Source organism: Taeniopygia guttata, chromosome 1A, assembly GCF_048771995.1.
Source record: "Taeniopygia guttata chromosome 1A, bTaeGut7.mat, whole genome shotgun sequence".
Classification (NCBI taxonomy): domain Eukaryota; kingdom Metazoa; phylum Chordata; class Aves; order Passeriformes; family Estrildidae; genus Taeniopygia; species Taeniopygia guttata.
Genome location: NC_133025.1, coordinates 15,119,986 through 15,132,421, shown reverse-complemented (window position 1 = coordinate 15,132,421; position 12,436 = coordinate 15,119,986). Strand labels below are relative to the sequence as shown.

At 41.4% G+C, this 12,436-nt stretch overlaps 1 protein-coding gene across 2 annotated transcripts; it reads right to left on the bottom strand.

The window, feature by feature from the left end:
- Positions 1-1,154: 1,154 nt before the first annotated feature.
- On the bottom strand, positions 1,155-12,029 carry TRMU (tRNA mitochondrial 2-thiouridylase). 2 transcript variants are annotated; one of them, XM_030255919.4, is made up of 11 exons: positions 11,887-12,029; positions 11,038-11,203; positions 8,777-8,883; positions 8,108-8,230; positions 6,837-7,009; positions 5,853-5,906; positions 5,261-5,327; positions 4,357-4,457; positions 3,176-3,320; positions 2,860-2,942; positions 1,155-1,670 (listed from the first exon to the last, which is right to left on the bottom strand). In XM_030255919.4, exons 1-11 carry the CDS (start codon positions 11,972-11,974, stop codon positions 1,524-1,526), a joined length of 1,254 nt encoding a protein of 417 aa, XP_030111779.1. In that variant the 5' UTR covers positions 11,975-12,029; the 3' UTR covers positions 1,155-1,523. The 2 variants fall into 2 exon arrangements, with proteins under 2 accessions (XP_030111779.1, XP_030111787.4); XM_030255927.4 differs by having other exon boundaries at positions 3,176-3,288.
- Between the last annotated feature and the right edge of the window lie 407 nt (positions 12,030-12,436).

The following is a 12,436-nucleotide window of genomic DNA, read 5'->3' as shown; positions in this document are numbered from 1 at the left end:
AGTTTGGATTTCACAAATGCCCACTAACTCCTAGCTCACAGCAGTGTGGTGAGGTTCATTGGGAGCAAAAGCAGCAATCCCTTCATCATGCCAAAGGGCTTTGCTTGTCACTATGGCAAGAGGCTGAGCTGCAGCCTTCAACCTTCTCAGACAATGAGTCTGTACTAACCAAACATTGTCCATATTCACCTCTACCTCAGATGAGGATTCTTCAGCAGAACCATGAGGTTCACTTCTGATGATAAAAACCAAAGTCCTCTGAGCCTATAAAGTGAATAGAGACCATTACTGGAGAGGTTTCCACCACGTTAGCTTCTGAATTTCCAGCATTAGCCATCCTGGGCTATTGCTGTGTCCAGTGTGAATGATGCTTAAACAAAAAAAGGGAAGCAGAGAATATATTTAAAAGCCTCAGTTCTGCAAGTTCTGTAGCAGACATTCATTGCAGCCAATGTCAGCTGTTCTACAAGCAGGACATGGTTAACCTTTCTTGCTGTGAGGCACTGGCTCAGCAGCTCTCAGCAAACCTGGGATCTCACTGCCAGTTAAAATCTCACAATTCTACACCACCAGGAAGTCCTGCTCCTGCATAATGGTACTTCAGGAACAGTTACCCTCTATCACCATGCTGAAAGGCAGGAACTCATTTTTGCTAACTTGCTGCAAAGAAGTTTTACTATAAGTTTGGGGTGTCCTAAGTATGCACCCAGTCCTGATAAACCTATTTAATTTGGATGAAGTATTCAGCTCTCCTTAAGAGCACTCCATTTGGATCCATTTGGAGACATTATCAGGTCTATATTAAGCTTGATTCGCAATAAGGAAATTCTTGTGAATTTGCATTTTTCTCAAGCACAATAATGCATTCTCTTCTCCAGGAAACAAAACAAACAGCCTCATACCTCTACAGGTAACAGAAAATTTATAGTCACTTGTGTGAAAACATTAACATTCAAGACTGTTAATCCCCTAAGATTTGTAACTCTGTTTTATGTAAACATCTGAAGTGACTACTTAATACAGTTTAAGAATCCAAAGCGTTTTTATAAAACTATGGAAAATGAAAAATAAGTATCTGTTGCCTGGAGTTCATTCCAAATACTGAACTTAAACATCATTCATTCCTCTTCCAGAGTTCAAAGCACAAACATACATTTAGTGTAAAATAACATACGTACTTTAATAAGGACAGGTACCTTTAAATAAGGGGAAAAAAAGCATTTTACTTACGTATAAGAGATAGATTTATTATTTCAGCCATGACTTTTGTATTAAAATTCTTGTATGTGTTACTACTATTACAGAACACCTTAGGACATCCCTTGATACATATTAATATAAACAGCACCATACAGTCCAGCAAAATTGCACCAGACTGGCTTTAGTTTTAAACTCTCTTCAGTGTTAACAGTCAAGAGCTGGGACTCGCTCTGGTTAACTGGCCTTAAGAACCACATTTATTATAGTTTTATTGTTCTCAAGCAGCAAATTCTCCAAAGTCCTTCAATAAACAATCCCAGGTGTTATGTTGCTGGTTCTATTTTGTCAACCTCTTCTTTCTTTGGACTCTCCTCTCGATTTTTGCCCTGCTGCAAGGTATACACTGATGGGCCCATCCTCACGATCTTCCCACTGCCCAGGCACTCATCTCCCTTGTAGAACACAGCAAACTAGGAGATAAACACAGGGAGAGTCTTTTTAGCAGCTGCAAAAACCATGGTGAGCAACTGCAGGCTGTGCAAGACCTGCTGGACAGTGACCAATTTTTATCTGTTCTGTCTAAATCTTAAAAAAAACCCCAAAAAAACCCAACAAAAAAACCAACAAAACAAACAAAAACCCCCAAATCACAGAGGATTTGTAGGCTCACATGAGTGTAAATTTATAAACATGTTGGTGGAAATTTCATCATTAACTTCTACAAGGCTATCTCAAAACCCTTCAGTTACTGAGGCAGAGTGGATTGTGCTGAAAAGTTTCCTTTCCAAAGGGGATGACATACATAAGATCATCTGCATCTTCACTGGACCTTCCCCAGAAAACTGTGCCCAGCCTACAGTGGCACTTGTCAAAACAAGAAGGGGACTAAGGACTATGGCAGCAGACCATCAGCAAGGAAGGAACTGGAGCTCCCTGGTGTGCTCAGCAGGCTCCTGCAGCAGAGGGGAGCCCAGACCTGCCTTGCCTCACTACCTGTCAGCACAGAGCCTGGCTACAGGCTCAGCAGCTCCTGGCACTCAGGGGCTTCTCCTGCCTCCCACAAGCTCTGGCTGGATTCTTCTCAGCTTCCCTCCACTACAAACAGTTCTTAAATTCCCCTCCTGATATGTCCCACAAGCCCCCAAGGATCGGGGAGGGTGGGTAGGACGTATGCTGGGAGAAGGGAGGCAGGGAATGCCTGAGAGACAGTCTGCTGCAATGTGATGGAGTATCTTTATACTGGCAATGTTAAAAGGCATCCCTTTTAGGCACAGCACCTCTTCTCAGCTCTGGAATTCACCAGACAGTCTCACTAAACAGGCTTGCATACTAAACCCAAATTAAGGGAATTACCAAATTACTGCCTTCTAAAATCTATTTCTTGCAAACAACAACAGTTTCAATTTCTGCATATACAACCAGAGACACTTCCATGTATTTCTAAAATTCTGTTCTTAGACTATACACATAACAACAGATCCTTTAAAACTCAAAACAATCTCCCTTAAAATAGTGGATAAATAGTCAAAATAGAGCTAATCACTCTCACATACAAATAAATTAATTACTTTGCTCCAGCTAATAAAAAAGATCCTCTGTTTTACTAGCCAAATAAGGTAAAACACAAAAATGGAAGGAAAACTACTTCTAATAACTTACCTGTCCAGGTGTGATAGCTCTTGCTGGCTTCACTAGTGTTACCCACACACTGCCATCTTGGTTTAGAGTCAGGACACAAGGCACTAGAGCAGAAAATGTTCAAACACCTTATCAGTTAACCATTATGTTCAGGTTGAAGAAGAAAACCAAGGCTAAAGAGATCTAAGTCAAGATACTACTGTAGAGAATTGTTTTGTAAGACACTGCAGAATCAGGAAGGCCAAGCCAAAACCTATCCACTATTACTGTAGAACTACACGACAATGCTACCAGAGATTCACAAACTGAGTAAGACAAAAGAAAAAGGTTTGACTACCCAGTGCCATCTGGTGCCGAAATCTGAAATGACATTCCATCATCTTCTCTCTGACCAGCTCTGCCGGAGGCTCCTCTGCTATCCAGTGCACTCGGTTTGTCCGCAGGAGGTCTCTGTACAGAGCAGGGTGATCTCTTGTTGGTGCCTTAAAACACATTTATTTATTGCTGATGTTTTTGCCAAAGAGCATGTAACTTGTAAAGTGAAGCATGAAATACAGAAGAAGCATCAAGCCATAGCAAAATGAAGGCAATAAGCAAGAAAGCAAACACTTATTAGCATTTAAATTAGGCTAAAGCAAGCCTGAATGATTTGTCAATTTCCTCAGAATAATGTCTCTCTTCCTGTATGCTTTTCCCTCCAATTGCATTTCTGCCTTCTTCAAGCTGGGTTCAGAAATCTGACCTTCTTTATCCTATCTTAACAAGATGCTACCTGCCTCTTCTCCAACTTCCCAAATTAACACCTCCTCAGCAAAGGCATTGCCTTTGACAAACTCGCTTCAAGACATAACATTTTTTCTTAGTGCTCCTATTTGTTTCTTATTAATTCTCATTTGATTGATTTTTGCAGTCTCCTGCACTGGCACATCAACAAGTAGCAGAACACCTCATTATAATCACATCAGTATCCAGGAAGCGTAACAACTGCATGAACAGGAAGAAATATTATCAGTGCTAGCAAGCTGCAGAATTCTGCATCACCTCATATGGTTAGCCATTAACATACCAATTATTTATTACTTATCATATATGTTCTGCCTCAGTTTTCAAAATCATAAAACTGTGCCACTGTATCCTCATTCTTTTACTAGAAAAACAAAACAGCAATATATCATAAACCAAGGTAATACACATTTTATAAACCACATCACAACTAAGATAAAACCCTCATGCTTTAGAGTAGAAAATGAGAGTTTAGAGATTGGCTGATTCTTTTCAGCATTTGCCCTTTGCTTGGAAAAGCTCTATGCCAAAATCTAAAACAATTTGGTGCTCATGAAAAGCCTGTTTGGAAAAGATGTTTCACATCTGCTGATGCTATGCCAGTTGGTTCTTGCTTCCCCCAAGAGGAAAGTCAAGAATTCTGCTCAGGTTAGGCTCACGTTGCAATCAGCAGCAGTCACAAAATGCATGCATTAGTGCATTAGTCATTTGCAAACCAAGTGTAAATTAACTCACCACAAAGACATTTCCAGTGCTGACGTCTTTGTCTACAACAAACCAGGCATCCTTGAGGCCTGCCAGCCGAGCCCTCTGGCCTATTGTAAAGAGGAACCAACCTAAAGAAATATGGAAATGGAATGCTGCTAGCAACTTTTCATCTCTTACTCTCAGAAGAAGACATTAAAATAATTTCCCTAAAACTTTACTACTAAACAAAGAATAGCAAACCAAGCTGTCTTAGAGAAGATGGCCAGCCACAAACTAAACTAACACCTTGAAATTCAACTGTCCCTGAAATGCAAACTAAAGATTACAACTTAATCCATTTCAACTGTGCCGTTCTTAGGTCTCATAAAAGACACACATTTCTTTATTTCAGGTTCAATTTGTGGGTTATCTACCATTCAGTCTTGCCAGTCTCCCTTACTTTTATGTACCAGTATTATTACCATAAATTACTTGGGAGAGGAATTCAGTTCTGGCAGCTTAAATTGAGGACAGCAAAGAAAGAACACACAGGAGAAAAGGAAAAGTTAAGGTGCCCATGTTCATCCTTCTGTGCATCACTGAGGTGCATTTTCTTCTGCAAAGTTTAGGTACTAAAGAATATGGAACTGAAGCACAGTCATTTTGAAGGAATTAAGTGAACAATGGTCTCTTGGTATTAAAATAACAAGTACTTAGTATCAACAGGGTAACCCTAATAATTATTTGCTTTCTTGCAATACGGAACAAATAACCAAAAATCAATTCTAGTTCAGGGCTCTAATATTGTATAAAGCAAATTTTCCTGTTACCCGGTTTAACAAACTGGGTAAAACCTGTAGACTCCTTTGGAATTTCCCAAAATTTGTCCCTCCAAATATAAGCAGTATTGTTCCATTTATCTAAAAGTTATTAAGGTAGGTTAGCCAATTACCTTTGTGTCTTCCCATCACCTTCTTATCTTCAATGGAAACAAAGTTACCTGGTTGAGGTTCCAAATACTAACAAAGAGGAAGGGGTAAGTCACAAGACAGCCCAAGAAAACCTCACAGAATATTTCAGATTCTGTCACTACATTCTCTCAAAGATGAAAAACAACTCTTCAAGAAGCAAACTCTGCCCATGCAGCTTACTGACTCCTTCTTGATGCTGCTCTCAGAGAAAAGCAGGAAGGGCAGTCCCTATGAGCAGTAATTCTAGGCTTCACATCCCCATCCTCACATATGCTAGGAGACAGCAGAACCCAGCACTTTGTCTCTCTCACATTCCAACCATTTGTCAGAGCCTGGCAGGTACAGGAGTTCACTTCTTTTGCTCCAGAAAATGAGTGACAGCTGGTAGAGGGGCAAGATACTTTCTACAGGCTGTGGCTGTCAGCTTCTAACTAGGCTTGTAGCTGCAAAGGGAGGTGGGACATTGCTGCTTACAGTGGGTCACAAGCTGCTAGAGATTTTTCTATAGACAATCTTTTAAAAACTGAACACCAGAACAAAAAAAAAGATTGTCAGAGATTTAATGTTGCTTACCTCAAGAAGGAAATTTTCGAAGTTTCTTTCACCAATGAAACAGACCCCCATACTCTGAAAAAGAAACATGGAGTTGAATATTCAAAAGCAGGGGAAACATTTGAAATCTTGTCTATTAATAATCTGTCCAAGATTTTTTCCCCTCTCGTGTATCCCAAACTATCCTAGGCATCTCATAAACATTTGCTGTAACAAAGAATCGGTGAGAGCTGTAAGCACAGAAGTAAGAGTGATAATGGGAAATGGAATATCTGTTCAATAAATACATTAACCTTGCTGACTAGGTTGTATGTATATTAAAAACCGACGTCTCTTTCATATTAAAGCACAAAAACAACAAAATGATACAATGATGGTCCATCTCTTGAAAAAAAACACTTTCAGAACCAAATAGGCTTTTCTCTTCCTTCCAGTGACTGCTGACATTCTTCAGACCTTCATTTACTGAGGCTGAATAATAAGCACAAAGAGCAATCAAGACAGCATCAACAACATAACTACTGTCTGCACTACAGTTTTTAAGATCAACTCATGAAGCCTTAGCTCTCAGAGAACCATAATTTTTTTTTAAAAAAAGTAAATGTAGACAAACACTATGATCCAATTTCTAAAGACATACTGAGGAATGATTTTAAGTGAGGAAGTTCTTAAAAGCTATGGAGAATAAAGAGCAAAAGCTTCTTCCTTGCTGTGATAGAGGATGTTTTCTTTTAGGCTCATAACATCCTATACATTCACCTTCATCTTAATTCTTCTGAGATGCAGCAGCAGACACAATACCTGCAAGCTAAAATACACAACTAACCACAAGCTCCTAAAGGTACTTTTAAGGAAGTAGCCAGATATGAAAAAATGCTTCCCAACCTATTATATTACTATTTTTCATCAGAAACAGATGGGTTGTCACAGGTTAAAGTTCAAAAAGTTCAAGAAAGTTGTTTTAGAGAGAAATACAAATCAAAAGAGTGTTAAGTGTTACCATGCCTCTTTTTTCTTTAGCACATGATGAAGGTCATGTTCTGCTGCTATCTTCTTTACAAAACTTTTTGTTAAATCCCCTAAAGGAAAGATGGTTTTCCTCAAAGCATCCTGTGAAATCTGACTTAGAAAGAAGGTCTGGTCCTTAAAGAGGTCAGCCCCTTGAAGAAGTTTCACAGCTGCAAAGTGAAACACATAAAGCATTTCAACATCATTACTATTAATAGTTCGAATTGATTTTCTTTGACCATCAACATTTCTGATTTACCACTTTCAAATACATGTTAACAAAAACATTTGGATATTTTCTCATCACTAAAAAGATCTAGAAGATTTTGTGCAGAATCCCACAAAGACTTACACTGCACTGCCTCAATCTATTGCAACAGTGCATGTATCACTGGCAAGGACATCGACAATATAAAAAACAAAAACAACTTTCACATTTCCTGTGAAAGAGAGAATGAAGGTTCAAATACCTTGGAGTATACAGTTCTTCAGAAAAATACTGTTTTGCCCTGAAATCACCCTACTAGAAATCAATGATTTGAGCAATCTGTAGAGTTATTACCAATACTCAGAGATGAGAGTATGACCTTTTTCTTTAAAACAGATGAAATCTCCTGATTACCCAAATGAAATAAAATTGGTAGTTTTATCAATCACGTTCTGCCCCCTCTCTTTAAAATTAAGGGCTGTGCTGTTGTCCAAACACTACTTATGTGTTTCTTGACTCTGACACAAACTAGAGGCCAACAGTGCAGTTACTACTGGTGATACAAAATCTCAGTCACAGGGCAAGGAAGCCCATCACAACACACAACATCTGCAAACCACAGTCTGCCAGATATAGATCGGGGGTCCAGCTGGGGCCACTTCAACTTTCCAGAGGTAAAATTAAAACAAAAAAGAAGCAAACCCCTTCAAGTCCAGGGGTGGACAAATGAAAACAGGGAATCTCTAATGTAAAATCATCACTGTGGCAGCTTCGCATAGCTTTAGTTTACAAGTTTTTTTCCCTTTGGGTATAGCATGCTTCTCACCATATAGCAGACATTCATCTGACTCTTAAAACAAGAAAATTTAATGCTTCACAAGTCAGGGCCATTTTCATTAATGTAAATACCCTTGTTTAGCACAAACAACCATCTACAAAGGCTAGGGTTTAGTCAGTAATCATTGTGCATAAAGTCACAAACACCTCTGATTCTATTTAAATACAGTTTAAATTTCTCTTTTATATGTAAGACAAAACATGAAATGAAGACACAACTTACTATTTCTAACTTCAAAACGGTTTCTGAAAAGCCTCTGTGGTCTTTTAGTATGTTTCTGCTGAAACACCTCCTCATCCTCCAGTGAGGTCCTTGCGTAATGCCCAGTTGCAATTGCATCTGCTCCTATTGGAAAGAAAAACCAAACATAACATAAAGGTACAAACCTGAAGATCACAGTTGAAAACACAATTGCAAACATACAGTAAGAAAAGCAGAAAGCAACAAAAGAAGAAAACCTATAGAGAAGTCTTACACTCACGATAATTGTACTCCTCTATTTAAATAATGCAAACTATTCACCAGCATGCCAGGACTTGTGCTTTTTTACTTTAAGGACCACCTAAGAATGTAAAACTTAATGGTCAAATCCCTGAAATAAATCTGTTCCTACATATGAGCAACCTAATCTAGTGGAAGATGTCCCTGCCCAGGGCAGGGGAGCTGGACTAGATGATCTTTAAACATCCCTCCCAACCTGAACCATTCTGTGATTCTTTATGTAAAAGCAATCTTAAAACAAAATACTTTGCAATGACTGACACACAACTACAGAGATATGAGTTAGGCATGCACATGAACTTAAATATTTCTCCACCTTTTAAAGAGTTTGTTTCCTTTAAGCATTTCCATGGCACACACCCTGTACTGACACACTTGAAAATGCCTTACCAAGGTTATCCACAGCATAATGCAGAAAGTAGTTGAATTTAATGTGCTTGTTACACAAAATATCGGGATTGGGCGTCCGTCCCAATTCATACTCTTTTAAGAGGTCACTGTAAAATAAAGACTCAAATGTCTATCAGAATCATTAACATGGATAATACTATCAGAAACTGGACAGTGTTCAAACATGAAAAGCTGAGTCCCAGTCCCAGAGAAGACCCAGTCACCGTAAACATTTTATGGCATCAATAAACTATCCATTATATTTTGCTGTGCAAAAAAACAGTGTTTGGAAGATTTTATACAAAGTGCACTGAGGACAGGTTCAAATTATCACTTACAATTTTGTAACCCTGCTTTATTAAATTAATATTCCCTCTAGGCAGATGTGGCTGTCCACTGTGCACATCCTACTCATCTCTCACAGAATACTTACCTTCAGAATTAAACAACCCTATTTAATTATTTAGTGGGACAATATGGTGGTACACACCAGGAGTGTCTCAGCAGAACAGACAGTAACTTCAGCTGCAATAATGTCACTACAAGCAGCCACTCATGGGGCTTAGGGACTTTTTCCTGTCATTTTTTTTTCCCCTCCTAGAAATTCTAAGTTTCTCGATGTTGTAGTTCTACCCTGCTGCATAATTACTTAGAAAACGCTGAAATAATAACTAATAAAATTAAACCAGCATACAACACTACCCTAGATATCAAAAGGCCTTATCACTGCATCATTTTGTTTGTCAGATTGTTGTCAGTAGCCACTGCACTCAAGAAGAACTGAGAGCACAGACTGGATTTAAAAGAACAGCAGCAATCCTATTATTTGGTTTTACTTTTCTCCATCTGAAATAGAATCAATCAATTGCTTCTTCCTTACCATGTGACACGACATCAAAAAACAGAAAATAAAGCAACATATCTCTTATTTTCTCTAAGTCCTTTTTAAAAGTTATAAATTCAACAGCTCATACTAATAATTAAATCAGCTGGGTCTATCCAGAGCTGCCTCCCTCTTGCAGGCTCACACCTGACTCATGGTACCCTCGGAGTTCGATGAAGGAGTCACCACAAAGCCACCCTCACACCAATTCAGAGCTTCCAGTAAAGCACAGAACCAGAGAAAGGGCAATGAAGGGTGTCTGCTGGATCTCTCTCTGACAGAGTGAACTGGAGCAGTCTTTGCATAAACCACGGAAAAGACAAGACCTGGAACTGTTCTCATGACAAAAGGTGTTTTATGGTGAATAACTCTCTAAAGAGAGATCCAGAGGAGGAGTAAAGTTAAGATCAGTGTTGATGGTAAAGAAAAAAGGATTCTGTAACAAACTGAGACACTTGTAACAGAATGTTAGGAAACACTGTACTAATAAACCCCAAGAAGTTTTGTAGCACTTACTCATTTTTTTACACCAAAAGGGGGAAAAAAGGAGTTATCTTCCCTAGAAAAGAGCTGTTCTGCTGTTTTCTTCACTGACTGTCTAAAAGTTTGGTGCTCAGCTTGATGTCATTTCAACATGCTGTACAAGTAGCATGAACAGGTTATTTCTTAGTTTCATGTAAGGTGATAACAGCACTACTTAAAGGGGGATGACGAAGAACAGGGAACAATTTTTATGTACTTATGTCCAGTGCATAAATTATGCTGTTATACCAACATGACCCTTCTTGTCCCACCTTCCACAAAAATCTCTCAGCTTTTCCTATGTAGAACTTTGCTTAAAGTGCAACAAATTCACAGAAAATCTGAGCACCCTCTTTAGAGAACAGTTTCATATTTGTTATAAGTTTAAAAAAGCAAGACTAGGTCACAATCATTTGTGCTTAACTGGATTCAGCACACATTATGTGTGCAAAATGCACTGCATAAATTACACACATATAGAATAACAGTACCCCTTTTAAATAATTTTTTTTTCAAGTTAAAGTAAGGTTGGGCCAGTACATCAGCAGCTGAAGAAATAAGCAGCAACCAAGAAATTGCTACACACTCACACAAGCAGAAATCTCTAACTAAAAAAGAAAAATAACATATTAAAAGCAAAATATAAATTCTGACCTTAAATACAAACAAGAGAAAAAATAATTCTTCAATATTTAACAGGCTTCAGGGCTTTCTCTTAGCATTGATAAAACTGCAATTAATTGCCATTGCTCATCTGTCCATTCTTACTTTTCATTTTAATACAATACCACATATATATCAGTATATTATATACCATAATATACTGAATTACCAGCTATTGTAAATGTGTTTCTACCTGAATACTTCATTCCAGTATTCCTTCACGTAGGAAACCTGGTGAAACGGGATATCAAGCTTCTGGCACACCCGATAAGCATCTTCACAATCTCTGTCAATGGAGCAAGCTCCCTGCTCATCCAGAGGGTCCCAGTTCTTCATAAACACACCTGTCACCTGGTACCCTATGAAATGAAGGCAAGAATTACTTAGAAAGCTAAGTTTTTGCAGCCTGGACACAAACCCTGTGTTTCTCAAGAATGACTTTAATAAGTCATTTGTCATCTGCATCTAACCAAAGATACGAACAACCCTGTGCTACATTTTACACTACAGTTACTGCATAGCTGTTTATTTCTCTAGGTAACAGCTAAGCCCAGCTCTTCAGCAACCTAACGCGACGCCAAGTCACACCGCCCGCCCGCTCTCTTCCGGCCCTTCCCTTCTGCCGGCCGCGCTGCCCTGCCCGGCTCCCCGCGCCGCCCTGCCCGGGCCCTCCGCGCTGCCCTGCCCGGCTCCCCGCGCCGCCCTGCCCGGCTCCCCGGCCCCCCGCGCCGCCCTGCCCGGCTCGCCGCCCTGCCCGGCTCCCCGGCCCGCACGCTGCCCTGCCCGGCTCCCCGGCCCGCCGCGCTGCCCTGCCCGGCTCCCCGCGCCGCCCGGCCCGGCTCCCCGCGCCGCCCGGCCCGGCTCCCCGCGCCGCCCGGCCCGGCGCGGGTCGCTCCACCGGCCCGAAGGGCGGCCGAGCGCGGGAGAGGCGCCGGCCGGCCCCAGCTGCGCGGGGTGCAGAGGGGACGCGCGGGCCCCGCAGCACGGCGCACGGCAGGGCCGGGCCGCACCGCACCGCTCCCACCCCAGCCCAGCCCCGCACCTCGGCGGCGCAGCAGCAGCGCGGCCACGGCGCTGTCCACGCCGCCGGACACGGCGCAGGCCACGCGGCGCGCCTGGGCCGCCAGCATCGCCACCGCCGCCCGCCCCGCGCTCCCGCGGCACGCGCCTGCGCGCCGCGCCGCGCCGGGCAGCGGCGACAGCCGCAGGGGAGCGCACCGCGACTGGGACCGCGACCGTGACCGGGCTCTGGCCCCCACCGGGCCACCCACAGCCCCCACACGTGCTGCGCCCGACCCCTCCCACTGCCCCGAGCCACGGGACCAGCACCGTCAGTCACATAAGGGAAAAGCCAGTAGAAAACTTCCCCTTGTGATTGCTTCATGTCCGTTCTCCCTGAATAAGCCGAAGTTTATCTCTGCTGGGGGCAGCTACGACTAAGTCACCTGGCAGTAATAAGTTGTTATCTTCTCACTGCGGTTGATTTATTCTACTGTCATTCAATACTGAAATGTTTGTTTCCAAACTTGCTACATCACCCTGAAGTCCACTGGTTTTTAATCTACATATTAGCATTTGTTAGTGAAACAATA